The sequence below is a fragment of the Oncorhynchus keta genome, chromosome 27 (assembly GCF_023373465.1).
Source record: "Oncorhynchus keta strain PuntledgeMale-10-30-2019 chromosome 27, Oket_V2, whole genome shotgun sequence".
Taxonomy (NCBI): Eukaryota; Metazoa; Chordata; class Actinopteri; order Salmoniformes; family Salmonidae; genus Oncorhynchus; species Oncorhynchus keta.
The window spans coordinates 28,765,562-28,793,150 of NC_068447.1; the positions used below are offsets into that span (position 1 = coordinate 28,765,562).

The 27,589-nt window shown below is 42.7% G+C and overlaps 2 protein-coding genes across 13 annotated transcripts in view; both read right to left on the minus strand.

The window, feature by feature from the left end:
• The window catches only part of LOC118364023 (DNA (cytosine-5)-methyltransferase 3B-like), an 84,771-nt gene that overhangs the window by 17,494 nt on the left and 39,688 nt on the right, over positions 1–27,589 (minus strand). For 11 of the 12 annotated variants that reach the window (XM_052482098.1, XM_052482093.1, XM_052482089.1 and 8 more), the window contains 10 exons: positions 22,646–22,807; positions 21,883–22,041; positions 21,020–21,127; positions 18,824–18,965; positions 15,231–15,353; positions 14,874–14,918; positions 14,671–14,750; positions 2,466–2,578; positions 1,912–2,095; positions 339–423 (listed from right to left, as the gene is read on the minus strand). In XM_052482098.1, the coding sequence (XP_052338058.1) occupies positions 339–423; positions 1,912–2,095; positions 2,466–2,578; positions 14,671–14,750; positions 14,874–14,918; positions 15,231–15,353; positions 18,824–18,965; positions 21,020–21,127; positions 21,883–22,041; positions 22,646–22,807 (1,201 nt within the window). Of the gene's footprint in view, positions 1–338; positions 424–1,911; positions 2,096–2,465; positions 2,579–14,670; positions 14,751–14,873; positions 14,919–15,230; positions 15,354–18,823; positions 18,966–21,019; positions 21,128–21,882; positions 22,042–22,645; positions 22,808–23,542; positions 24,043–27,589 lie in introns of those variants that run through there. The other variant, XM_052482099.1, reaches the window with a different exon arrangement.
• Positions 24,281–26,896, minus strand: LOC127912509 (uncharacterized). Its single transcript, XM_052482106.1, has 2 exons — positions 24,477–26,896; positions 24,281–24,437 (listed from the first exon to the last, which is right to left on the minus strand). The coding sequence occupies exon 1, from the start codon at positions 26,595–26,597 to the stop codon at positions 25,065–25,067; it is 1,533 nt and encodes a 510-aa protein (XP_052338066.1). The 5' UTR covers positions 26,598–26,896; the 3' UTR covers positions 24,281–24,437; positions 24,477–25,064.

Sequence of the window (27,589 nt, forward strand, 5' to 3'; positions counted from 1 at the left end):
TATTTGAGATTCTTCAAAGTAGCCACCCTTTGCCTTGATGAAAGCTTTGCACACTCTTGGCATTGCACACAACTTGCAAGCACCCGGCCCGACACAAGGAGTCGCTAGAGCGCAATGGGGACAAGGAAATCCTGGCCGGCCAAAACCTCCCTTAACCTGGACGACGCTGGGCCAATTGTGCGCCGCTTCACTGGTCTCCCGGTCACGGCCGGCCGTGACACAGCTCGAACCCGGGTCTGTAGTGACGCCTCAAGCATTGTGATGCAGTGCCTTAGACCGCTGCACCACTCGGGAGGCCCTCTGAATATTACACTTGACACCTACGCACACACACTTACCAGTGGCGATGCCATCAAACAATGAGAGCACGCGGATGGGGTGCCTCTGTTCTGCAGGGACAGCCCGGTACATATTTGGGCTTTCCTGAGAAACATATAGACCAAATCACAATGTTTATATAAACAACCACATCGACAGTGCCTTGCGAAAGTATTCGGCCCCCTTGAACTTTGCGAACTTTTGCCACATTTCAGGCTTCAAAACATAAAGATATAAAACTGTATTTTTATGTGAAGAATCAACAACAAGTGGGACACAATCATGAAGTGGAACGACATTTATTGGATATTTCAAACTTTTTTAACAAATCAAAAACTGAAAAATTGGGCGTGCAAAATTATTCAGCCCCTTTACTTTCAGTGCAGCAAACTCTCTCCAGAAGTTCAGTGAGGATCTCTGAATGATCCAATGTTGACGTAAATGACTAATGATGATAAATACAATCCACCTGTGTGTAATCAAGTCTCCATATAAATGCACCTGCACTGTGATAGTCTCAGAGGTCCGTTAAAAGCGCAGAGAGCATCATGAAGAACAAGGAACACACCAGACAGGTCCGAGATACTGTTGTGAAGAAGTTTAAAGCCGGATTTGGATACAAAAAGATTTCCCAAGCTTTAAACATCCCAAGGAGCACTGTGCAAGCGATAATATTGAAATGGAAGGAGTATCAGACCACTGCAAATCTACCAAGACCTGGCCGTCCCTCTAAACTTTCAGCTCATACAAGGAGAAGACTGATCAGAGATGCAGCCAAGAGGCCCATGATCACTCTGGATAAACTGCAGAGATCTACAGCTGAGGTGGGAGACTCTGTCCATAGGACAACAATCAGTCGTATATTGCACAAAGTGGCAAGAAGAAAACCATTTCTTAAAGATATCCATAAAAAGTGTTGTATAAAGTTTGCCACAAGCCACCTGGGAGACACACCAAACATGTGGAAGAAGGTGCTCTGGTCAGATGAAACAAAATTGAACTTTTTGGCAACAATGCAAAACGTTATGTTTGGCGTAAAAGCAACACAGCTCATCACCCTGAACACACCATCCCCACTGTCAAACATGGTGGTGGCAGCATCATGGTTTGGGCCTGCATTTTCTTCAGCAGGGACAGGGAAGATGGTTAAAATTGATGGGAAGATGGATGGAGCCAAATACAGGACCATTCTGGAAGAAAACCTGATGGAGTCTGCAAGAGTCTGAATAATTTTGCACGCCCAATTTTTCAGTTTTTGATTTGTTAAAAAAGTTTGAAATATCCAATAAATGTCGTTCCACTTCATGATTGTGTCCCACTTGTTGTTGATTCTTCACAAAAAAATACAGTTTTATATCTTTATGTTTGAAGCCTGAAATGTGGCAAAAGGTCGCAAAGTTCAAGGGGGCCGAATACTTTCGGAAGGCACTGTATGTAGTAATGTTGCAATGAGTGGAACCCTGAGGTTTTCCAGACCCTGTGACCTGAGCAAGGAGAATGGCAGGCCCTAGATGCTGTATGAGATAAATTGTTTTGTGATCAGTATTGTGACAAGGGCCAATGTGAGGAGTTAAGTATCTTGATGGGACTCACAAACTCCTGGCCGTTGTCGTTGATAAAGAACTCCTGCAGCTTCATGCTCCAATTGTGGCGTTGTTTGAGCACACCGTAGGGCTGCAGGGGCTGGCACATGTAGCAGCGCCATGGGTCCAGGTTACGGGCACTGTTCGACGCCCCCGCGCCCACCAGAATGTCCAGGCATTCTACACAGAAACACCTGCATGGGGAGGAAGGAGACAGACGGAGATGTGTGAAATAAGGTTGAGGGGGAAGGAGGGGAGAGAGGGAGATTAATGAATAAGGGAGGGGATAGGGGGGAGAGACAGATGGAAAGCAACGATAGGAGGCAGGAGGAACTAGTGGTAAAAAAAAGGTGACACGAGAGAAAAAAAAATACTTCTAATCAACAGGTGAAAGAAAGTAGAAGCTGACTGAACATACAAAAGTTAAAAATTAACCAAGATACAGTCTGTGTTCCTTATATAGTGCACTACTTAGTAGTTGACAATAAAGGGAAAAGGGTGTCATTTGGAACACAGTCAGTAGAATACAGAGTTACAGTTGAAGAAGTGAGTGTTGAGTCCCACCTGCAGCAGTTGGCGTTCCCACACAGTAACACCTCGCGCCCCCCGCAGCACACGGTACAGTACGATTGGTAGCCATCGTCATCATACATGTAGGAGATCTCAAGATACACGTCCTAACACACACAAAGATAAACACAAATTAACAACAATATCCAGATGCCAGTGTTCTACATACTGACAAACAGAACCACATTTTCAAAATGCAAATTCTTGGCACCATGATTAACTAGGTGCATGTCTGGTGAGCCAGGAGATCAAACAAGAATGTGAATGCAAACAGGACCGGCCCTCACATTAGGCAGGATTAAGCAGCCGCCTGGGGCTGCAGATTGATGAGGGCAGCATTTTCCGAGCTAAACTGACCAAGACGTGTGGTTGACAAATTACATATTTACCTGATCTATTTGATAATAAAGGTTAACAATTAATATTTAACTAATAGTAAGACATTTCTGTCCTACTAGTGTCTGTGTTTTTATGGTCTCCACTCTAGTTCCCTGCAGATAATCTGGGTGTATGGTCACCAGAGATGTCTTGACCTGACAAATGAATTAAACACTACATTACATTAGACAACAATGTGTTTTACTAGAGATGGATTGTTCTACTCCCAAGATCTCATTGTCTCAAAATCATCCTGGCAACTGGGAAACTAAGCCAGGGGTTAAGACAACAACCCAATGCAGATGACGACAGGATGAACCCAGAGTGGCTTATAATGTCCTAATCTGCATGGGAGTGTAAGGACTGACGCTGGAGTCGAGAAGCAGGTACGAGGAGTCAACATTTAATTAGGGACAGACATGGAACAGGACATTAACAGCTTCAGAACTGGGTAAAACACAGACGTAAGACAATGAATGCAGCAGCTGAGAACAGAGATGGGGAACTGACAAATATAGGGGAGGTAATAAACAGGTGATTGAGTCCAGGTGAGTCCAATAAATCGCTGATGCGTGTGATGAGGGAAGACAGGTGTGTGTAACGATGGTGGCAGGAGTGTGTAATGCTGGGGAGCCTGGCAACCTCGAGCACCAGGGGGAAGAACAGGAGCAGGCTTGACAGGGAGGTGTGGAACCAACCATGAGTGAGCATTCAGCTATATAAAGAACTCTGCATTTGTGTAAAGGTTAGGCTACTCAGCCTAAAGGTCAAGACTGTGGGATAGTCTCATTACGGCAATAATGAATCGATAGTAAATAAAGATGATTGTTTGAAGAAATGACAGTCTTTCTCAGTATGAATTTCCACCTCCAACAACACATAACGTAATTCTGCCCAAAAACAATGAAAACATAAATACAGGCAAGTGTCTGGAACTCTATATCGGAGGGATGCAACACAATTCTTCCACGAGAAATTCTATCATTTGGTGTTTTGTTGATGGTGGTGGAAAAAGCTGTCTCAGGCTCCGCTCCAGAATCTCACATAACTGTTCAATTAGGTTGAGATCTGGTGACTGAGACACACAAACACACAATTATCTGTGATTCATTGTGATTATCAGTTGCGATTTTCAAACACTTGGTTGAAAACTTGGTAATTCTGTCAGACATGGTTAAAACAAGAGTCAGGGTCTCTCTAAAATGAGATCATATGAATTTATTCAAACTGTGCAAAACCAACACTGTTTTATTTACCTTTTTAAATACTGCCATACCACTGAAAATGTGCCCTTCTTTGGCACAAAATCGACATTCTCGTTAGCACTAGCAACAATCATGTTTCCGACACTTACTCTGCACTCAGGTTTTTAGACAGAAATACCTTATTCACATAAGTATTCAGACCTTTTGCTATGCGACTTGAAATTAAGCTCAGGTGCATCCTGTTACCATTAATCATCCTTGAGATGTGTCTACAGCTTGATTGGAGTCCACCTGTGGTAAATTCAATTGATTGGACATGATTTGGAAAGGCACACACCTGTCTATATAAAGGTCCCACAGTTGACAGTGCATGTCAGAACAAGAGCTCCATGACAGGATTGTGTCGAGGCACTGCTCTGGTGAAGGGTCACAAACATTTCTGCAGCATTGAAGGTCCCCAATAACACAATGGCCTTCATCATTCTTAAATATAAGAAGTTTGGAACCCCACCACTCTTCCTAGAGCTGGCCGCCCGGCCAAATTGAGAGAAGAAGGGAGAAGGGCCTTGGTCAGGGAGGTGACCAAGAACCCAAAGGTCACTCTAACAGAGCTCTAGAGTTCCTCTGTGGAGATGGGAGAACCTTCCAGAAGGACAACCATCTCAGCATCACTCCACCATTTAGGCTTTTATGTTAGAGTGGCCAGACGGAAGCCACTCCTCAGTAAAAGGCACATGCCAGGCCGCTAGGAGTTTTCCAAAAGGCACCTAAAGGACTCTCAGACCATGAGAAACAAGATTCTCTGGTCTGACGAAACCAAGATTGAACTCTTTGGCCTGAATGCTAAGCGTCACGTCTGGAGGAAACCTAGCACCATCCCTATGGTGAAGCATGGTGGTGGCAACATCATGCTGTGGGGACTGTGGAAGCCTAGTCAAGATTGAGGGAAAGATGAACGGAGTAAAGTACAGAGAGATCCATGATGAAAACCTGCTCCAGAGCGCTCAGGACCTCAGACTGGGGTGAAGATTCATCTTCCAACAGGACAACGACCCTAAGCACATAGCCAAGACAATGCAGGAGTGGTTTCGGGATAAATCTCTGAATGTCCTTGAGTGGCCCAGTCAGAACCCGTACTTGAACATCTCTGGACAGACCTGAAAATAGCTGTGCAGCGACGCACTCCATCCAACCTGACAGAGGTTGAGAAGATCTGCAGAGAAGGATGGGAGAAACTCCCCAAATACAGGTATGCCAAGCTTGTAGCATCATACCCAAGAAGATTGAAGGCTGTAATCGCTGCCAAAGGTGCTTCAACAAAGTTCTGAGTAAAGGGTCTGAATACTTTTGTAAATGAGATATATATATATATATATATATTTTAAATCGAATACATTTGCAAAAATGTAAAAAGAAACTGATTTTGCTTTGTCATTATAGGGTATTGTGTGTAGATTGATCCCATTTAGAATAAGGCTGTAATGTAGCAAACTGTGGAGAAAGTCAAGGGGTCTGAATAATTTACAAATGCACTGTATATATGTATATTGATAGACTTTCCATATCGGTGCCTATCACTAATAGTATGCTATTACGTCCCCAATTTGTTTTACACTACCCAAAGGGAAATCTACTTGCTTTGAGAGGAAATATGTTAAATGATGCTTATGGTGGCGCAATGCGCTGGATGATGGCATGCAATAGCGCTCTGTTGTTCATGACAACTGACCTCTGTTCTGAGACCAGTGACTTGGCAGGTGTTGTCCACGTACACTATATATACAAAGTATGTGGACACCCCTTCAAATTTGTGAATTCGGCTACTTCAGCCATACCCATTTTTGACAGGTGTATAAATAACGAGCACACAGCCAAGCAATCTCCATAGCCAAACATTGGCAGTCGAATGGCCTTACTGAAAAGCTCAGTGACTTTCAACGTGGCATAGGATGACACCTTTCCAACAAGTCAGTTCGTCAAATTTCTGCCCTGCCAGTTACCCTGGTCAACTGTAAGTGCTGTTATTGTGATTATTATTTCCATTGCAAAAATTTCGAACAACTTGTTTTTTCTTTGTCGTTGTGAGGTATTGTGTGTAGATTGATGAGGGGGGAAAAACAATGTAATCCATTTTAGAATAAGGCTGTAAGGTAACAAAATGCAAAAAGTCTGAATAATTTCCAAATGCGCTGTATAAAGGACAAATTGGTAATACAAAAACTGTAAATTGGTGCATGTCATTCTCCTTATTTAAATTGTTACTAAAGCCAGAAACAATCTCTTTTTTATGTTTTGTCTAGGCGACAGAACGATTTTCAAATTGGTAGGGCTATGTTTCTCTCATCCATAAAAACACAGATATCAGTTATATTAGCCTACCTTTAAAAAAATGAATATTATATCCATATCAGGTGTTGTTATCTTGATCATCTGAGTAAACAAGCACATTTGCAACATTATTTCTTCTATTAGGCTACTTTCTGACAGTATCAGACTTTTTAAAAAAGTGATAGATTTACTGGGGGGGAGGGGCTGATCCAAATCTAAGTGTCAGGAAAAAAATGCCCCACTCTTCATTAAAAATATTTTCACAGGACCCTGCCCTTATACTGTAAAATAAATGGAATACCCCTCCCCCGGGATGCCACAATAAAGTCGTGGACTTATTTCCATTATGGTCCCTTTTTTTTTTTTACATAAACACGTACAATTACATAGAAACAGACATTACAAGGAGACGAAAAATGCTCAACCTTCAGATGAGCATGAGGGGGGAGTTTAAGCACCATTCTTACAAGCTTGTTTGGCTGGTAGCTTATTCTTTAAATATTTGGAGCTGCTGGTGAACCATGATGTGCAGGCATCATCAAAGTGACACAGGACTAGCGCACTTGCCAGAGTCTTTATATATATACCAATTGGCGATAGATTTTCATGTGAATATTCAAAAATCTTCCTAAAAACAATATGCTATTTCAGAGTTTCTCTTTGGAAAATTTGGCGCCAGACAACTTGACAGGGAAGACTTAAATTCACCTGACATTTGAGAAATTTTATAGACATCCATATGCATTCAGATCAGACTAAATTTTATAGACATCCATATGCATTCAGATCAGACTACATTTTATAGACATCCATATGCATTCAGATCAGACTACATTTTATAGACATCCATATGCATTTCAGATCATTTTATAGACATAATGCATTTTATTTTAAGACATCCATATGCATTCAGATCATTTTATAGACTAAATTTTAAATTTTATAGACATCCATATGCATTCAGATCAGACTAAATTTTATAGACATCCATATGCATTCAGATCAGACTAAATTTTATAAACATCCATTTTATAGACTAAATTTTATAAACATCCATATGCATTCAGATCAGACTAAATTTTATAGACATCCATATGCATTCAGATCAGACTACATTTTATAGACATCCATATGCATTCAGATCAGACTACATTTTATAGACATCCATATGCATTCAGATCAGACTACATTTTATAGACATCCATATGCATTCAGATCAGACTACATTTTATAGACATCCATATGCATTCAGATCAGACTACATTTTATAGACATCCATATGCATTCAGATCAGACTACATTTTATAGACATCCATATGCATTCAGATCAGACTACATTTTATAGACATCCATATGCATTCAGATCAGACTAAATTTTATAAACATCCATATGCATTCAGATCAGACTAAATTTTATAAACATCCATATGCATTCAGATCAGACTAAATTTTATAAACATCCATATGCATTCAGATCAGACTAAATTTTATAAACATCCATATGCATTCAGATCAGACTAAATTTTATAAACATCCATATGCATTCAGATCAGACTAAATTTTATAGACATCCATATGCATTCAGATCAGACTAAATTTTATAGACATCCATATGCATTCAGATCAGACTAAATTTTATAGACATCCATATGCATTCAGATCAGACTACATTTTATAGACATCCATATGCATTCAGATCAGACTAAATTTTATAGACATCCATATGCATTCAGATCAGACTAAATTTTATAGACATCCATATGCATTCAGATCAGACTACATTTTATAGACATCCATATGCATTCAGATCAGACTAAATTTTATAGACATCCATATGCATTCAGATCAGACTAAGCGCCATCAAAAAATTAGGGATGTTGGCCAAATGAGCCATATTTACGTGTCCTTAACAGCTATAACAAATTACAAAAACACTATTCCTTGTGTTTCGATGTGTAGCATATGTAAAACTTTATAGCCACATTTTTTATTGGTTTTTAGGCTACTTTCCTAAAATAATATTTGTCCACCTCACGGTTCAGCTGTCAGAGATTTGAGCACTAAATGCATCATGGAATTGCATGCATATGCCTATAGGCTTAGGTGTCCACTGTATGATATTAATATGTTTATAAATATATACAGTACCAGTCAAAAGTTTGGACACCTACTCATTCAAGGGTTTTTCTTTATTTATACTATTTTCTACATTGTATAATAATAGTGAAGACACCAAAACTATGAAATAACACATATGGAATCATGTAGTAACCAAAAAACTGTTAAACAAATCAGATACATTTTTGATGACAGCTTTGCACACTCTTGGCATTCTCTCAACCAGCTTTATGGGGTAGTCACCTGGAACACATTTAAATTAACAGGTGTGCCTTGTTAAAAGTTAATTTGTGGAATTTCTTTCCTTCTTAATACGTTGAGTAAAATCAGTTGTGCTGTGACAAGGTAGGGTTGATAGACAGAAGATAGCCCTATTAGGTAAAATACCAAGTCCATATAATGGCAAGAACTGCTCAAATAAGCAATGAGCAACTACAGTCCATTACTTTAAGACATGAAGGTCAGTCAATCAGGAAACACATGCAACCCTACCCAAAGCAACAAAAACAAGTTTGACAACCCTCCCCTATTTTGGACCACCCCTCCAACCCCAGTAAATTTAGATCTGTCCCGTAGTAACTCAAATGTAGTCTGCCTTAGCTTAATCATAAAAAGAATGATGGCTGACTTGGTGGGAAAGAAAAGCATGACTTTGCCTGTATGGCAGTTCTTCGATTTCAGGCCGAATTATAAAGTTGAGCCAGCAGACCTGACCGAATTCTTGCAGACTATGCTAACAGATTATCAGGGCAAGGGATGGGCAGACTACAAACCTCCGTTAACATTTACAAGTCCATCATCCTGCTGAGTTCGCTTCTCTGGGCAGAAAAGGTAAACATGCTGGAGTTTCTTGCCAAAAACATTTAGGTAGGCCTAAGAAATTGTAAAAAATCAACTAGGCCTAATGGTTTCTCATTGCACCTTTCTATTTAATTTTAAATGGAGAATATATTCAAATCCAGATGCATCTTATTTGAAAGACATAGCCTATAGGATAGGCTAAAATATTCTGTCAAACCTTGAAAGGCTCATTTGCACAAAAATAAGTTATTTTCATACTTAATTTGTTAAGGCAGTTTATTTATTTTGTAGCTTGTAGGCATATATGTAGGATTTGTACAGTTCAATAGGCGGGAGATAAATCCCAATTGCCTGTTGCACAATTCAAGGACATCAATAAACACTTTGACAATATTAGAAATATTAGTTTATAAGTTTAACTTGTCAAAGTAATGTTTAGCCTACTGCAACTTTTATTGACAGTAGCCTATGTGTAGGCCTAAAGCCTTGGCTGTTTGGTTTGCAAGGAAGGATTTTCAGGATTGTTTAAACTTAGCCTGGTCTCATACACTAGATGTAACATAGTAAATCAGGGGCACTCAAATTACTATGATATGCTATGTTTGGTTACATAACGTAAAAACTAACCCAAAGTGTGCAAGTTCGAATCTCATCACGGACAACTTTAGCATTTTAGCAACTTTTCAACTACTTACTACTTTTTAGCAACTCTGCAACTACTTAGCATGTTAGCTAATCCTTCCCCTAACCCTAACCCTTTTAGCTAACCCTTCCCCAAACCTTAACGCTTTAACCTAACTCCTAAACTTAACCCTAACCCTTAGCCTAGCTAATGTTAGCCACCTAGCTACAATTAGTAACATATCATAAGTTTTGCAAATTCTCAACATATTGTAAAATTTAGGCAAATTTGTAACATTTTTCAAACCAACAAACCAAGTAAAGACAAGGATGGTCAAATGCACTTGAAAGATGGGTGGAACACAAAAAAAATCTAAAAAGACCAACACCAGCAGAAACCTCAAACATATCCAGAGCTGAAATACTGCTGAATGTGAATTGCGAGAGACCAATAAAAGCTGCAATTAAACTACAAAAGAGTGGAAAGGCAGCTGGAGCTGACAACATTCCATCGGAGGCCTTTGAGGCGATATCAACGCATCTACAGACATGCTCTATGAGGGGTCTGGGAAGAGGAGAAAACACCCAAAGAATGGGCTGAGGGGCACATTGTCAAGCTTCCGAAAAACGACCTAATGGAATGCAGGAATTACTAAGGGATTACTCTGTCTATACCCTGCAAAATCCTGAATAGGATCATCCTCATGCGCCTCCAAAAAGCTGATCAGGGACCAGCAGGCCAGGTTTAGGAAAGACAGACAATGTACGGACCACATGGAAAAACTACGCATCATCATAGAACAATCAATCGATAGACGATTATGGCCAAAATATCATATTATATTTTTCAACCAAAAGTTGATCTCATTTGAGATCATTTCCACACTGCAAGATATGGGCAAAAAAATACATGCTCCGGAACTTTAGCGACTACTAAGTATTTTTGGGCTAGATGTGTCAATGTGTAGTTCATGCATGCATAACATATGACCAGAATTACTGTTTTACCTCAAATAGCCACGAAATCCCTAGTTTGATAGCAATTGTTTTTCTGGAAGCTGTGCTGCACCATTTTCCCCCACGTTTCCGAGCCCCGAGCAATTCGAGTTCAACCAATGAGCTTCAGCTTCTAGCTATATGAGTGACAGCTAGCAAGATGCACATGATACACACACAGAAGAGCGAGAGAGAGCAATGACATAATGCACATACAGTGGGGAGAACAAGCATTTGATACACTGCCGATTTTGCAGGTTTTCCTACTTACAAAGCATGTAGAGGTCTGTAATATTTATCATAGGTACACTTCAACTGTGAGAGACAGAATCTAAAACAAAAATCCAGAAAATCACATTGTATGATTTTTAAGTAATTCCTTTGCATTTTATTGCATGACATAAGTATTTGATCACCTACCAACCAGTAAGAATTCCGTCTCTCACAGACCTGTTAGTTTTTCTTTAAGAAGCCCTCCTGTTCTCCACTCATTACCTGTATTAACTGCACCTGTTTGAACTCGTTACCTGTATAAAAGACACCTGTCCACACACTCAATCAAACAGCCTCCAACCTCTCCACAATGGCCAAGACCAGAGAGGAAATCAGGTATAAAATTGTAGACCTGCACAAGGCTGGGATGGGCTACAGGACAATAGGCAAGCAGCTTGGTGAGAAGGCAACAACTGTTGGTGCAATTATTAGAAAATGGAAGAAGTTCAAGATGACGGTCAATCACCCTCGGTCTGGGGCTCCATGCAAGATTTCACCTCGTGGGGCTATAATCCAAGTTTATCATTTTAAAAGGCTAATGAATCATTAGATAACCCTTTTGCAATTATGTTAGCACAGTTGAAAACTGTTGTTCTATTAAAGAAGCAATAAAACTGTCCTTCTTTAGACTAGTTGAGTATCTGGAGCATCAGCATTTGTGGGTTCGATTACAGGCTCAAAATGACCAAAAACAAAATACTTTCTTTTGAAACTAACTCATTAGTCTATTCTTAAACTTGGATTAGCTAGAGCATTTGACTAGTAACCAGAAGGTTGTGAGTTCAAATCCCAGAGCTGACAAGGTACAGATCTGTCGTTCTGCCCCTGAACAGGCAGTTAACCCACTGTTCCCAGGCCGTCATTGAAAATAAGAATGTGTTCTTAACTGACTTGCCTGGTTAAATAAAGGTTAAAACATTTTTTTTTTTTTTTTAAACACAGGAGTGATGGTTGCTGATAATGGGCCTCTACGCCTATGTAGATATTCCATAAAAAATCAAGACTTTTTCAGCTACAATAGTAATTTACAACATTAACAATGTCTACACTGTATTTCTGATACATTTTATGTTATTTTAATTGACAAAAAAACGTGTTCCTTTAAAAACAATGACCTTTCTAAGTGACCCCAAACAGTGGTGTACATATACCCCCAAAAATTACTTAAGTACTTTATACCACTGGCTGGTCGTAAACGGTATTGTTTATTGTTGTTCTTAAAATTTGAATTCTATATTGCTCCAAATTTGTACACACCCCATGTTCCATAACATTGTCATGGAAAATATTCATTATGTTTCCAACTACCAATCAGTCAGTAACTGCGCCTTAAATCCAGCTGCATATTGAACGTGGAGATTTCTGAATGGCCAGTCTCATTGGCAAATAACAGGAGTGTTAGCTAAAAAGACTGGTACCCAGACTGATCTATTGGACTGGAGGTATTCCATAGAAGCAGCCAGCCAAGCCTGGTATCGATGCCTCTCGTCCAGGGGGTACCAACCTTTTCTTTTTTTTACCCCTTTTTCGTGGTATCTAATTACTAGTTAACAGTCTTGTCCCATCGCTGCAACTACCGTACGGACTCGGGAGGTCGAGAGCCATGTGTCCTCCGAAACACAACCCAGCCAAGCCGCACTGCTTCTTGACACAATGCCCGCTTAACCCGGAAGCCAGCGGCACCAATGGGTCTGAGGAAACACTGTACACCTGGTGACCATGTCAGCATGTATTGCGCACGGCCCGCCACAGGAGTCGCTAGTGCGCGATGGTAAAAGGACATCCCTGCCGGCCAAACCCTCCCCTAACCCGGACGACGCTGGTCAAATTGTGTGCCACCCCATGGGTCTCCCGGTTGCAGCCGGTTGCAGCCGGCTGCACTCGAACCAGGATCTCTAGTGGCACAGTTAGCACTGCGATGCAGTGCCTGTTACCAACCTTTGAGTCAAGATCACTTTTGGAGTCAAAAGGCAAGCCGAGATCTACGGCTCAGATTTCCTTTTAAACATGACAAAAAAATAGAACCCTATGCAACATTAACCTAATAAAGATAGTTCTGTAGAAATTAGGTTTGTGCATTAGGCCTAATACATTATCACAGCATATTGGCTATGCTTGGTCTGCCAATATTGTTAATCAGACCATATTATATTTCAAAACTCGAGCTTGATAACAAAATAGATCAGTTGTTGTATCACTTGCGAGGCACAGCTGAGCATACATTTAAATAATTCACTTTTTTATTTTACTGGACTGATGGTACCTGCATCTGATGGTCAGTCTCAGCGGAGGGAGAGAGCAGCAGAGGGTTCGCCTCTCACGTTCCCTGCTCTCTCCTTTCCTCCGGTGAGATTGACCAGAGAGAGGGGACACCGTCTTCCACCTGGTGGCGAGACTGGAGTTGCACCACATTATTTCTGACCCGTGCACAAATTCATGTTGTTCCTTAGGATGAAAGAAAGTGAAATATTCCTCGATATTAAAATAGACACGACGATCTGCTAATAATAAAAACACAGGCCTATCAATACACTTGGCTACTCATTGATTGCAGCTGCAGTGCTAGTTGTAGCATGAGTGGAAGTAGGGCGTTTTATGTTTTGTAAAAGTGTTGAATAAAAACAGTGTTGACAGTGCTGAATAAACAAACAAACAAACTCATAAAAATATTAGCTCTGTGCTGTATTTGTTGACAGTTTCTCTCTGGTCATGGTTTTAAAAGTTAGAAAATCTCACGTAGGAGGATATCAAACTTTGCCGTGGGATCGTGGAAGCTGTTGGCACGGTGATTTGAGCTATCCGATTGGCCAGCGCAGTAAGCACACTTGATTTAGTTATCCTGGTCCACCGGATAGGTGGAGTTTGTCCCTTCAGACAAATGAAATGGTTGAAAATGGGAACACTTTGCCTACCCAGTGTGCAGGGCTTCTGAATCAAGTGCACCTACCACCAACAGCGCAAGACAAATTGAAACAAAGTAGGAGCGCAAGGATTTATCGCTGGAATTTCTACAGAAATGTTTGGTGATTGACTAGGAATGCCTTGAAGATTGACCAGTTGGTCAACCCATTGGTGACCACTGCTCTAGTCCCTTACACAACAAAGAGAGGCAAGCCCAGGCATTGACAACTCTAAAATGTTGAACACAGTGGCTCTATTGACAGAATAGATCTAGATGACTATTGTGGAAATCCTGCTTCCAGAGAGCAGCACAAACACATTAATACACATTGTGACACATCGTAGGGCTCGGAGTGGATTAAATATTTAGGTAGGTAGATAAATGTCTGTATGTCATTCACCTCAGGGTGTCCTGCTTTTTTCAACAATTATTTTCTACTCTACAAGTAAAACGTGGGATCTACTGTAATAGTCAATGGGTGTTGTAAGGATGGTTGAGTGAGAGTGATGACAGTTAAAGATAATATTGGTGTATTTCTTGGGAGTGTGCCGTTTCTGACTGAGAGAAGTGCACTAACCTTGCATGCTTGGCAAAGGCCTCCTTCAAAAAGTGGGTGGAAGGTTGCCGCTCGTGTTTTCCCACATGAGAGGCAAAACTCTGCCAGAAAAAAGACAGGTAGATGAAGTCTTCAGACTAAAGCACTTTCGCAGTTTATGTTCCATAGCTACATCAATTAGAGATCTTTTTAGAGAAATGTCCTAAACTAAAATGAGAACATACCTTCTATACTTCTGTTATTCTTCAAAACTTCATGCACCATTTGTTCTGAAGGGCAGAGAGGATACACAGAGAGAGACACACACATCCAAGTCAATAATCAAGACAGGTCTTGAACCATAACATACTACTGTATAGTAATAAATAACAATCTTAAGGGAATTAGCTACATATGTTTGAAACAGACAACTCCAGGTTCGTATTCATTAGGGCATAACATTTTGAAAATGTTTTGCAACAGAAATGGGAAATTAATGTTTCTTATAGGACAAATCTAAGTAGTCCCTCCCTGTTTCAGTCTGTTTTCTTCTGTTTGGTGCCAAATTAATATGACCCTGGTACCCCAGGTTGACCTCTGACCTCTACTGTAGACCTCCTCTGGGCTGCTCTTGGCCTTACAAAGGCTGATGCGGGGCCTCTTGGCTGTGGGGAAATACTCTAGCAGACTGACGTCCAACACTTTGTGGTTTAACGGGTTGCTGTCTAGAGAGGACACATACAGAACAAAAACAATAGTCAAATTATAAGACAGATGAAGTTATACCAGCTTACTTTCAGTGAGATAAAAAAATGTAATACAACATTTTGTTTAGGCAAATGTTGCATTACTTTTTAAAATCTCACTGACAGTAAATTATTGGCCAAGTAACATCAGGGTGAAATGAAGCCGGGACAGTCCGGTACGGAGTAGATGTTACGGCGTACCAGTATAACATGAGCCTATCACAATAATTAAAACAAACATGCCAAGAAAACTAAAGGCAATTACAATATTATTTATCATTACTGTATGTCAGCTGCATAACAAATGAAAGAATGGACATGAAAACGTGTAGAATACACTCCAAAATGCAGTGTGGTTTGACGATAAAAGTTACGGTTTGCGAAGGCAGAGGTGAGTGTCAGACTGAGACTCTTGCGGACAGCAGTGGACGCATCATTTCAGGTTACAAGTGTAGGCCTAATGAATGTGTCACACCCTGATCTGTTTCACCTGTCCTTGTCTCCACCCCTCCAGGTGTCGCTTATTTGTCCTGGTGTATTTTTCCCTGTGCTTCCTGTCTCTCTGTGCCAGTTCGTCTTGTACGTCTTTCAAGTCAACCAGCATGTTTTCCTGTACTCCTGCTTCTATTCTCTTTTTACTAGTCCTCCCGGTTTTGACCCTTGCCTGTTTTCTGGACTCCGTACCCGCCTGCCTGCCCTGACCTCGAGCCTGCCTGCCACTCTGTACCTCCTGGACACTGAACTCCTGAACACTGAACCTTTTGCCTGTCCACGACATTTCTCTTGCCTACTCCTTTTGGAACTAATAAATATCAAAGACTCAAACCATCTGCCTCCCGTGTCTGCATCTGGGTCTCGCCTTGTGCCCTTAAAGAATGACAATCACTGATGGTCATTCATTATACTTTTTGGTGTTTTGTATCAGATGTTTCTTTCCATTTATCAATTAATCAAGCAAATGCATTTATAAAGCCCTTTTTACATCAGCAGACAAAGTGCCACAAAGGGCTTTCTAGAAACCCAGCCAAAAACCCCAGGGAGCAAGCAATGCAGATGTAGAAGCACGGTAGCTAGCAAAAACTCCCTAGAAAGGCAGAAACCTAGAGAGGAACCAGTGTCACACCCTGATCTGTTTCACCTGTCTTTGTGCTTGTCTCCGCCCCCCTCCAGGTGTCACCCATCTTCCCCATTATCCCTTGTGTATTTATACCTGTGTTCTCTGTTTGTCTGTTGCCAGTTCGTTTTGTTTGTGAAACCTACCAGAGTTTGTTCCCCTGCCCCTGCCTGTTTCTTACGCCTGTTTTCAAGTCCTTCCCGGTTTTGACCCTTCTTCCTGCCCTGAGCCTGCCTGCCGTTCTGTACCTTGCCCCACCTCACTGGATTATTGACCCTGCCTGTCCTGACCCTGAGAGAGCCTGCCGTTCTGTACCTTGCCCCACCTCACTGGATTATTGACCCCTGCCTGCCCTGACCCTGAGACTGCCTACCGTTCTGGACCCTTTGCACCCTCTCTGGATTATTGACCCCTGCCTGCCCTGACCCTGAGACTGCCTACCGTTCTGGAGCCTTTGCACCCTCTCTGGATTATTGACCCCCGCCTGCCCTGACCCTGAGACTGCCTACCGTTCTGGACCCTTTGCACCCTCTCTGGATTATTGACCCCTGCCTGCCCTGACCCTGAGACTGCCTACCGTTCTGGACCCTTTGCACCCTCTCTGGATTATTGACCCCTGCCTGCCCTGACCTTGAGACTGCCTGCCGTTCTGGACCCTTTGCACCCTCTCTGGATTATTGACCCCTGCCTGCCCTGACCTTGAGACTGCCTGCCGTTCTGGACCCTTTGCACCCTCTCTGGATTATTGACCCCTGCCTGCCCTGACCCTGAGACTGCCTACCGTTCTGGACCCTTTGCACCCTCTCTGGATTATTGACCCCTGCCTGTCCTGACCTTGAGACTGCCTGCCGTTCTGGACCCTTTGCACCCTCTCTGGATTATTGACCCCTGCCTGCCCTGACCCTGAGACTGCCTACCGTTCTGGACCCTTTGCACCCTCTCTGGATTATTGACCCCTGCCTGCCCTGACCTTGAGACTGCCTGCCGTTCTGGACCCTTTGCACCCTCTCTGGATTATTGACCCCTGCCTGCCCTGACCTTGAGACTGCCTGCCGTTCTGGACCCTTTGCACCCTCTCTGGATTATTGACCCCTGCCTGCCCTGACCCTGAGACTGCCTACCGTTCTGGACCCTTTGCACCCTGTCGTTTGCCTGCCCCTGTATTAGAAATAAACGTTTGTTTCTTCGACACTGTCTGCATCTGGGTCATACCTGAAACGTGATAACCAGGCTCTGAGGGTGGCCAGTGCTCTTCTGGCTGTGCCCGTTGGAGATTGTAAGAGTACATGGCCATTCATGAAATGGTAGTTACACAGTGCACTGTTTAGAGTGGATGAAGGTGAGCAGGTGGCGAGGCTTACAGGAGCCTAATTGAAGTGATTGTTTGAAAATTAGATGAAAACATTATGACTGGTTTTTGTTTATGCCACAAAATATAATATTGACTATTAGTCCAGACATCATATTAAGGGATTCATTCTATATACTTTCACACCTGGCTAATCCCCTGACAAACCCATGGAACCCTAACCAATGGAGTACTGTGGATGACATGAAGCATACTAAACAGGAGGCAGCCCGTAGCCACCCCGATGAAATAGTGTGTCAACATACAGTTAACAGACAATGTGCAAACAAAGACTGGGGGAGAAAGACAGAAAGACAAAGATAAGGGCGAGTGTGGGAGATGCCAAGTAGAGCCTTTTTTTTAATTTTTTTTTTTACCTTTATTTAACTAGGCAAGTCAGTTAAGAACAAATTCTTATTTTCAATGACGGCCTAGGAACAGTGGGTTAGCTGCCTGTTCAGGGCCAGAACGACAGATTTGTACCTTGTCAGCTTGGGGATTTGAACCTGCAACCTTGCGGTTACTAGTCCAACGCTCTAACCACTAGGCTACCCTGCCATAAATAAATTACGTAAGTATTCTAAAAACAGCTTAGAAGCAAATGATTAGAATCAAATGATTAGAATCAGTTGTGCTAGATTGTGGTTGGAGCTAAAAACTACAGGACGGTAGCAGGAACAGGGTTGGAGAACCTGATCTAGAGAAAGTAACGGTGGAACTATTTTAAATCTGTCAGCAACTATTGTTCACAGCACTAACCGGGGATATCATTTAAGTTGGGTGCTATAACAGTGATACATTGGACTACAGATATGCTTCCTAGCTTATTCTAGCAAATTCACAACTATTGTATGATGTGAAAACTGAAAAAACGGCAGCTATCCCTTTAAGGGGCCCATAGTGGACAAGACTGGACAGAAGGGGGCCAGGAGAAAACCCCAGCCATGGCATTAAGACCTTATATTGACTTTGGTTGGTGAGTCTCACCAGGGTTCTCTGTGGGTTTGAGGCCCTCCTGGCCCTTAGGCAGGAAGCCCCCGTTGGCCCAGTCCAGCATGGGCTTGACCTGGTCCTCTGGCCCCTCTGACTCACACGGAGGGAATGGCTTCTCAGCACGCACACTGGCCATCTGAGAGAGGGGGAAAGAGAGGAAAGGGAGGAGGCAGGGTTGTGGAAGAGGGAGAAAAGGTGGAGTGAGGGAAGGAGTGAGGGAGGGGAGGGAGAGGTAGGAGGTTAGGTGGAAGGTGGAACCAGCCTACCTGGTTAAATAAAGGTGAAAAAAATAATAATAACAATGTGAAAAAATACAATTGCTTGTGTGAGTATACCTTTTAGGGGAAATATTATAGGCCTATTTTTTATTTTTCCCCCCCCCCTTTATTTAACTAGGCAAGATCTAGATTTAACAATGAAAAGGAATTGTCTAAGTTAAATTAAAATATCCATGTGACATTGTCACATACAAATATATAACCTGACATTTGATATTGTTAATTTAATAAAACAACAAACTTTTAAATGTAGTTTTTATCCTCTGCACTCCATAAAAAACATATCCCACTTGTTGTGTCTGCCAATCAAAGCGGCACTACAGTCATAGAGGCTCCATGTGTAGCAAGTCAAGTGAGAGATCATTGTTATTTGTTGCTATTTGTAGACAAGGACAGGAAGCACAGCAAAATGTTGCCTCAATTAGCCTAGCTGGCTAGCTGGCTATTTTAGGTAACATCTCTTCTCCGACTTGATGCAGTCAACACAGGCACTGTCAGATGGGACTATAAATAACATATAGCATCAACAAGTTAGCGCGAGTTGACTAGGCTACATTGCATCTCTCTCTGCCTCTCCCTGTTTGCTCAGCACACCCCTTACACACACACTGGCACCTTTGCTGCAGCAGAGCGCATTGCCTCTACCTTGCTGAGCAAGTGTTCAGGTTAAAAACATAGCGAAGTTAAGGAAACACATGTATTACGAAAATCTGAATACCCCCCAAAAAATGTATGATATTTTTCAAATAGTAACATTATTTCAAATTCCCATACCTACTGTCTGTCTGTTTGTCGGTATTGTGAAGTTATTAACAGGCCCTAGTATTGAGATCAAGGAAATGCAGGGAAATTCCCGGACCCTGTATTGACATTAAAAATTAATATACAGTACCAGTCAAAAGTTTGGACACACCTACTCATTCAAGGATTTTTCTTTATTTTTACTATTTTCTACATTGTAGAATAATAGTGAAGACATCACAACTATGAAATAACACATATGGAATCATGTAGTAACCAAAAAAGTGTTAAACAAATCTAAATATATTTTATATTTGAGATTCTTCAAAGTAGCCACCCTTTGCCTTGATGACAGCTTTGCACACTCTTGCACACTCTGTGGTAAATTCAATTGATTGGACATAGGGCTGTGGCAGTCACAAAAATGTCGTCAGCTGGTGATTGTCAAGCAAATAACTGTCGATCTCAAGGTAATTGACCATTAATTAACACACACTTTTATTTTTAATAAAATTCTAAAAATGGCTAAAAACCTGTTTTTGCTTTGTCATTAGGGGCTATTGTGTGTAGATTGATGAACAAGGCTGTAATGTAACAAAATGTCACGCCCTGGTCGAAGTATTTTGTGTTTATCTTCATGTTTGGGTCAGGCCAGGGTGTGGCCTGGGGTTTTTGTATTGTGGTGTGTTTTGTCTTGGGGTTTTGGTGTGTATTGGGATTGTAGCTAGTGGGGTTATCTAGCAAAGTCTATGGCTGTCTGAAGTGGTTCTCAATCAGAGGCAGGTGTTTATCGTTGTCTCTGATTGGGAACCATATTTAGGCAGCCATATTCTTTGGTTGTTTTGTGGGTCATTGTCCTTAGTGTCCTTGTTCTGTGTTAGTTTACACAAGTATAGGCTGTTTTCGTTACGTTTTGTAGTGTTTGTGTTTAGTGTGTTTTTTTTCATTAAACATTAATCGTAATCTACACGCCGCATTTTTGTCCGACTCTCCTTCACCACAAGAGAACCGTTACACAAAATGTGGAAATAGTCAAGGGGTCTGTACTTTCCGAATGCACTGTAGAGTAACCAAACCCTCCCCCACACATCACACATATATATACACACACACACACACACAAATGAATCTCTACATTCTTCTTTGCCACCCTCCTCCTCCCCCTCCTTACCTCCAGTGTCTGGAAGATGGCCCTGCGGTAGGATGCCAGCTTGGCGTAGGAGGCTTGGTTGAAGAACTTGGGGAAAGCAGTGATGGAGTCCAGCTTGTCAGCTGAAACCTGGTGAGGATGATGTGTAGAAGCCAAGGACAAGACATTAGCAGGTGGAGATATGGAAGGTTAAAAGCTCATTCATTGCTTTACTGTAAAACAAGGTCCATATTCACAAAGTGTCTCAGAGTAGGAGTGCTTAACTAGGATAAGGTGCCCCCTGTCCATGTAATGTTATTCTTTATGATCTACAAGAGGACTGATCATCGACCAGCACTCCTACTTCGTGTCGCATGAGCCTCGTTTACACCTTGCACTAATATGTGGGGTTCATGATCTTATCAATATGATCCAATCACTATCTAATCAAGGTTTACCTTTCATCCATCCACTGTGTCTGCATTTTGACCAGATTTCCTAGTCCCTCCCTGTATGCAATGTCTTTGCATTCATATAATATGGATGTATTTATTTTAAGAGACAATTATTGGTATCCAGATTCGTCTACACTTGATTGATTTCCAGACACAATGCTTGCCTGACTACCTCCAGATGTGGTCAGGAAGATCTGATCACAACCAGATCACAATTGTCTACACCTGTCTAAAAATGTGGGCACAATCAGAATGTGGACAAGATAACGACAAAAGGATGAATGTTAGCCCTGGGTATAAACGGGGCTTTTGTCAATGCTGACCCTGAAATATAGCAGGCTTTATGACAGACATGATAACATCCAAAATGTTCCTCTCTGCCAAAACAATGATGGAGTGTTGTGATTGTTGTGAGTACACAGGGTGGGAACCATCCTCCTCAATTCTCACCTCAGAGAACTTGCCATCACCGAACCACTGCAGCCACCTCATGCCATGAGTGGCTTGTCGTTTGCCCGTGGCGCGCCAGGTGACCACGATGCCTGGCCACCAGGAGAACCCCTTGATCTTCCCCCACACCAGCTCCCCAATGCCAAAACCCTTGTTGTCCTGGGGAGAGGACGGGGGACAGTTTGAGGGGTAAAGAGGTGTGTGTGTGAACTAGATTTGGAGTTTGAAACAGGTGGGTCTTTGACTCTAGGACATGTCAGCGCATAGACAATCCGCCAGGTACACATCATTATAATGGATATACCACTGCTAGGGGACTGTGGGTTCCATTAGTCCTGTTGTGGATACAGGTTGGCCTATAAACACACATTACAAAGACTCAGTCTTACTATGAGACTATGTTATACTTCATTTGCTTCATGTGCCACTGCCACTGACTAACCGCACACCACACAGCTCTGTAACCTGTGAGGTTACAGACATCAAAGACAATGGAGGCAGAGATGTACAAACACACACAGTCAGTCATGCTCCAAACACACATTGTCTCTGCAGGTGGACAAACAGAAGGGATGGGAGACTTCTATGATATTATCCACATTCTCCTCTCGTTTTCTGTTAACTTAACTCCCTCTTCTATTGGCCCTATATTCCCCCCTTTGTCCTCTCCCCCTTCCTCACTTCCTCCCCTCTCCCTGTCTCTCTCCTCCCTCTCTCCCCTCCTTCCTTCTCCCTTCCTCTGTCCTCTATCCCCTTCCGTTACCTTGTACTCTGGCTGGCAGGCAGGCTCTGTGGTGTTGGAGGCCAGGGAGGTGGAGGAGGTGCTCTGGGCCGAATCCTTAGAGTCCTGCTCAAGGAGCTCCAGGGAGGGGCTCTCAGGGACCACGGACACCAGGGGCCCGGGGCCAACACTGCAGGCCAGGCTCTGTGGAGAGAGAGACAGGTGGGAGGGGGAGAGATGGGAAGGAGAGAAGGACACAATGCATGAAACATTAGTTGGGATTAAGGTTGCAAAATTCCAGGAATGTTCAATAAATTCCCTGGTTTTCCCGGAATCCCGGTTGGAGGATTCCTGTTTATTCCCTCCAATTCTGAGAATCTTCCAACTGTGATTTCGGGAAAACCAGGGAATTTATTGAATGTTTCCGGAATTTTGCAACGAGCTTTATGAGAAGGTTACATGTTTTGAAGTGTGTTAAAACCTATGTGTAATTACACAATGTTACCAAGTACGAACAACTGCTAAATCTGTATGTGTTTTTTTGTTTAATTTGGTCCCTATCCAAATCAAATCAAATTTTATTTGTCACATGCAGATGTTAGTGCGAGTGTAGCGAAATGCTTGTGCTTCTAGTTCCGACAATGCAGTAATAACCAACAAGTAACCTAGCTAACAATTCCAAAACTACTACTTTATAGACACAAGTGTAAGGGGATAAAGAACATGTACATAAGCGGTGATACAGGCGGTGATACAGCCCGACAGGATGCTCTCGATTGTGCATCTGTACAAGTTTGTCAGTGCTTTTGGTGACAAGCCGAATTTCTTCAGCCTCCTGAGGTTGAAGGGACTCTGCTGCGCCTTCTTCACGATGCTGTCTGTGTGGGTGGACCAATTCAGTTTGTCTGTGATGTGTACGCCGAGGAACTTAAAACTTACTACCCTCTCCACTACTGTTCCATCGATGTGGATAGGGGGGTGTTCTCTCTGCTTTTTCCTAAAGTCCACAATCATCTCCTTAGTTTTGTTGACGTTGAGTGTGAGGTTATTTTCCACCTGATGTTCTCCACTCCACCCAATCCTAGTTCTTAGCTCCATCAGTGTGTGTTTTAGCATAGTTCTCTTGACCCAAATGGACTCTCACATCTAACCAGATAATCCCGACCATCAACTTGGCACCTACTCAGTGTCCTTTAATCCAGGCCATCACCTTGGAACCTACTCAGTGTCCTTTAATCCAGACCATCACATTGGAACCTACTCAGTGTCCTTTAATCCAGACCATCACATTGGAACCTACTCAGTGTCCTTTAATCCAGGCCATCACCTTGGAACCTACTCAGTGTCCTTTAATCCAGGCCATCACCTTGGAACCTACTCAGTGTCCTTTAATCCAGACCATCACATTGGAACCTACTCAGTGTCCTTTAATCCAGACCATCACCTTGGAACCTACTCAGTGTCCTTTAATCCAGACCATCACCTTGGAACCTACTCAGTGTCCTTTAATCCAGACCATCACATTGGAACCTACTCAGTGTCCTTTAATCCAGACCATCACCTTGGAACCTACTCAGTGTCCTTTAATCCAGACCATCACCTTGGAACCTACTCAGTGTCCTTTAATCCAGACCATCACCTTGGAACCTACTCAGTGTCCTTTAATCCAGACCATCACCTTGGAACCTACTCAGTGTCCTTTAATCCAGACCATCACCTTGGAACCTACTCAGTGTCCTTTAATCCAGACCATCACCTTGGAACCTACTCAGTGTCCTTTAATCCAGACCATCACATTGGAACCTACTCAGTGTCCTTTAATCCAGACCATCACCTTGGAACCTACTCAGTGCTCTTTAGTCCAGACTAACACCTTGGAACCTACTCAGTGTTCTTTAATCCAGACCATCACCTTGGAACCTACTCAGTGTCCTTTAATCCAGACCATCACCTTGGAACCTACTCAGTCTTCTTTAGTCCAGACCATCACCTTGGAACCTACTCAGTGTTCTTTAGTCCAGACCATCACCTTGGAACCTACTCAGTGTTCTTCAGTCCAGACCATCACCTTGGAACCTACTCAGTGTTCTTTAGTCCAGACCATCACCTTGGAACCTACTCAGTGTTCTTTAGTCCAGACCATCACCTTGGAACCTACTCAGTGTTCTTTAGTCCAGACCATCACCTTGGAACCTACTCAGTGTTCTTCAGTCCAGACCATCACCTTGGAACCTACTCAGTGTTCTTTAGTCCAGACCATCACCTTGGAACCTACTCAGTGTTCTTCAGTCCAGACCATCACCTTGGAACCTACTCAGTGTTCTTCAGTCCAGACCATCACCTTGGAACCTACTCAGTGTTCTTCAGTCCAGACCATCACCTTGGAACCTACTCAGTGTTCTTCAGTCCAGACCATCACCTTGGAACCTACTCAGTGTTCTTTTCTCTTTTTGATGTAATCTCACTGGTAACTGAAATAAAGCAACCTTTTTGCAGGTACTGTAGACTGACAGAGAGACACACAGGGTATGAGCGAGAGGAAGAGAGAGGTGATGAGAGAGTGAGAGACAGAGAGGGGGAGAGATAGATAAAGAGGGACAGAAAGCAAAAGAGAGAGAGTACAAGAGGGAGAGTGAAAGAGACAGGGAAAGAGAGAGGTGATGAGAGACAGAGAGGGGGAGAGACATAGAAAGAGGGACAGAAAGCAAAAGAGAGAGAGTACAAGAGGGAGAGTGAAAGAGACAGGGAAAGAGAGAGGTGATGTGAGAGACAGAGACAGAGAAAGAGGGACAGAAAGCAAAAGAGAGTACAAGAGGGAGAGTGAAAGAGACAGGGAAAGAGAGAGGTGATGAGAGAGTGAGAGACAGAGAAAGAGGGACAGAAAGTAAAAGAGAGAGAGTACAAGAGGGAGAGTGAAAGAGACAGGGAAAGAGAGAGGTGATGAGAGAGTGAGAGACAGAGAAAGAGGGACAGAAAGCAAAAGAGAGAGTACAAGAGGGAGAGTGAGAGACAGGGAAAGAGGGACAGAAAGCAAAAGAGAGAGTACAAGAGGGAGAGTGAAAGAGACAGGGAAAGAGAGAGGTGATGTGAGAGACAGAGAAAGAGGGACAGAAAGCAAAAGAGAGAGAGTACAAGAGGGAGAGTGAAAGAGACAGGGAAAGAGGGACAGAAAGCAAAAGAGAGAGTACAAGAGGGAGAGTGAAAGAGACAGGGAAAGAGGGACAGAAAGCAAAAGAGAGAGAGTACAAGAGGGAGAGTGAAAGAGACAGGGAAAGAGAGGTGATGAGAAAGTGAGAGACAGAGAAAGAGGGACAGAAAGCAAAAGAGAGAGAGTACAAGAGGGAGAGTGAAAGAGACAGGGAAAGAGAGAGGTGATGAGAGAGTGAGAGACAGAGAAAGAGGGACAGAAAGCAAAAGAGAGAGAGTACAAGAGGGAGAGTGAAAGAGACAGGGAAAGAGAGAGGTGATGAGAAAGTGAGAGACAGAGAAAGAGGGACAGAAAGCAAAAGAGAGAGAGTACAAGAGGGAGAGTGAAAGAGACAGGGAAAGAGAGAGGTGATGAGAGAGTGAGAGACAGAGAAAGAGGGACAGAAAGCAAAAGAGAGAGTACAAGAGGGAGAGTGAAAGAGACAGGGAAAGAGGGACAGAAAGCAAAAGAGAGAGAGTACAAGAGGGAGAGTGAAAGAGACAGAGAAAGAGGGACAGAAAGCAAAAGAGAGAGAGTACAAGAGGGAGAGTGAAAGAGACAGGGAAAGAGGGACAGAAAGCAAAAGAGAGAGTACAAGAGGGAGAGTGAAAGAGACAGGGAAAGAGGGACAGAAAGCAAAAGAGAGAGTACAAGAGGGAGAGTGAAAGAGACAGGGAAAGAGGGACAGAAAGCAAAAGAGAGAGTACAAGAGGGAGAGTGAAAGAGACAGGGAAAGAGGGACAGAAAGCAAAAGAGAGAGAGTACAAGAGGGAGAGTGAAAGAGAGAGATAAAGAGCCGTTGAACATTGTCAGTCACGAAGGGCAGACGCCGAGCACTTAAGAAGGCACTTTTGAAATCTCATCACATGATGGACAGCAGACAAGCATGTTTTAACTGGCTCACGCTGCAAACAAGAGACTTCAGAAAATAAACCACGAGGATCCAATTGTACGCTGACTGTCACTCCTTCCAGGCCGCAGCGTTTCACACAAAGGCAGCCCCTATGGTTGCTGTGTGTGTCTCCAACGGTTTGGTTTCTCCTCTGTACCTACCCTCTCATAGCTGCTGTTTGAGCGTGGCAAGTGTGTGTGTGTGTGTGTGTGTGTGTGTGTGTGTGTGTGTGTGTGTGTGTGTGTGTGTGTGTGTGTGTGTGTGTGTGTGTGTGTGTGTGTGTGTGTGTGTGTGTGTGTGTGTGTGTGTGTGTGTGTGTGTGTGTGTGTGTGTGTGTGTGTGTGTGTGTGTGTGTGTGTGTGTGTGTGTGTGTGTGTGACTGTTTCAGAGTGACAAGTCATTCTTGTTGGAAGGTGTGTGTTTCTACAGGTGCTGTCTCATAATTTCTCAGAGAACTGACAGAAGACACACAGAGCTACATTCCTCCAGCCACATGTCATGTCTTGTCCTGTCCTACTCTGTTAGTGGTGTTAATGGCAAGGATGTTGCCATGGTTCAGAGTGATTGTTTTTATTTCACCTTTATTTAACCAGGTAGGCCAGTTGAGAACAAGTTCTCATTTACAACTGCAACCTGGCAAAGCAGCGAGACAAAAACATTACACATAGGATAAACAAAAGTACACTCAATACAACAATAGAAAAATCTATATACAGTGTGTGCAAATGGAGTAAGGAGGTAAGGCATAGTAGCGAAGTAATTACAATTGAGCAAATTAACACTGGAGTGATCGATGTGCAGAAGATGAATGTGCAAGTAGAGATACTGGGGTGCAAAAAGAGCAAAAAAGTTAATAAAAACAACACGGGGATGAGGTAGTTGGGTGGGTTATTTACAGATGGGCTAT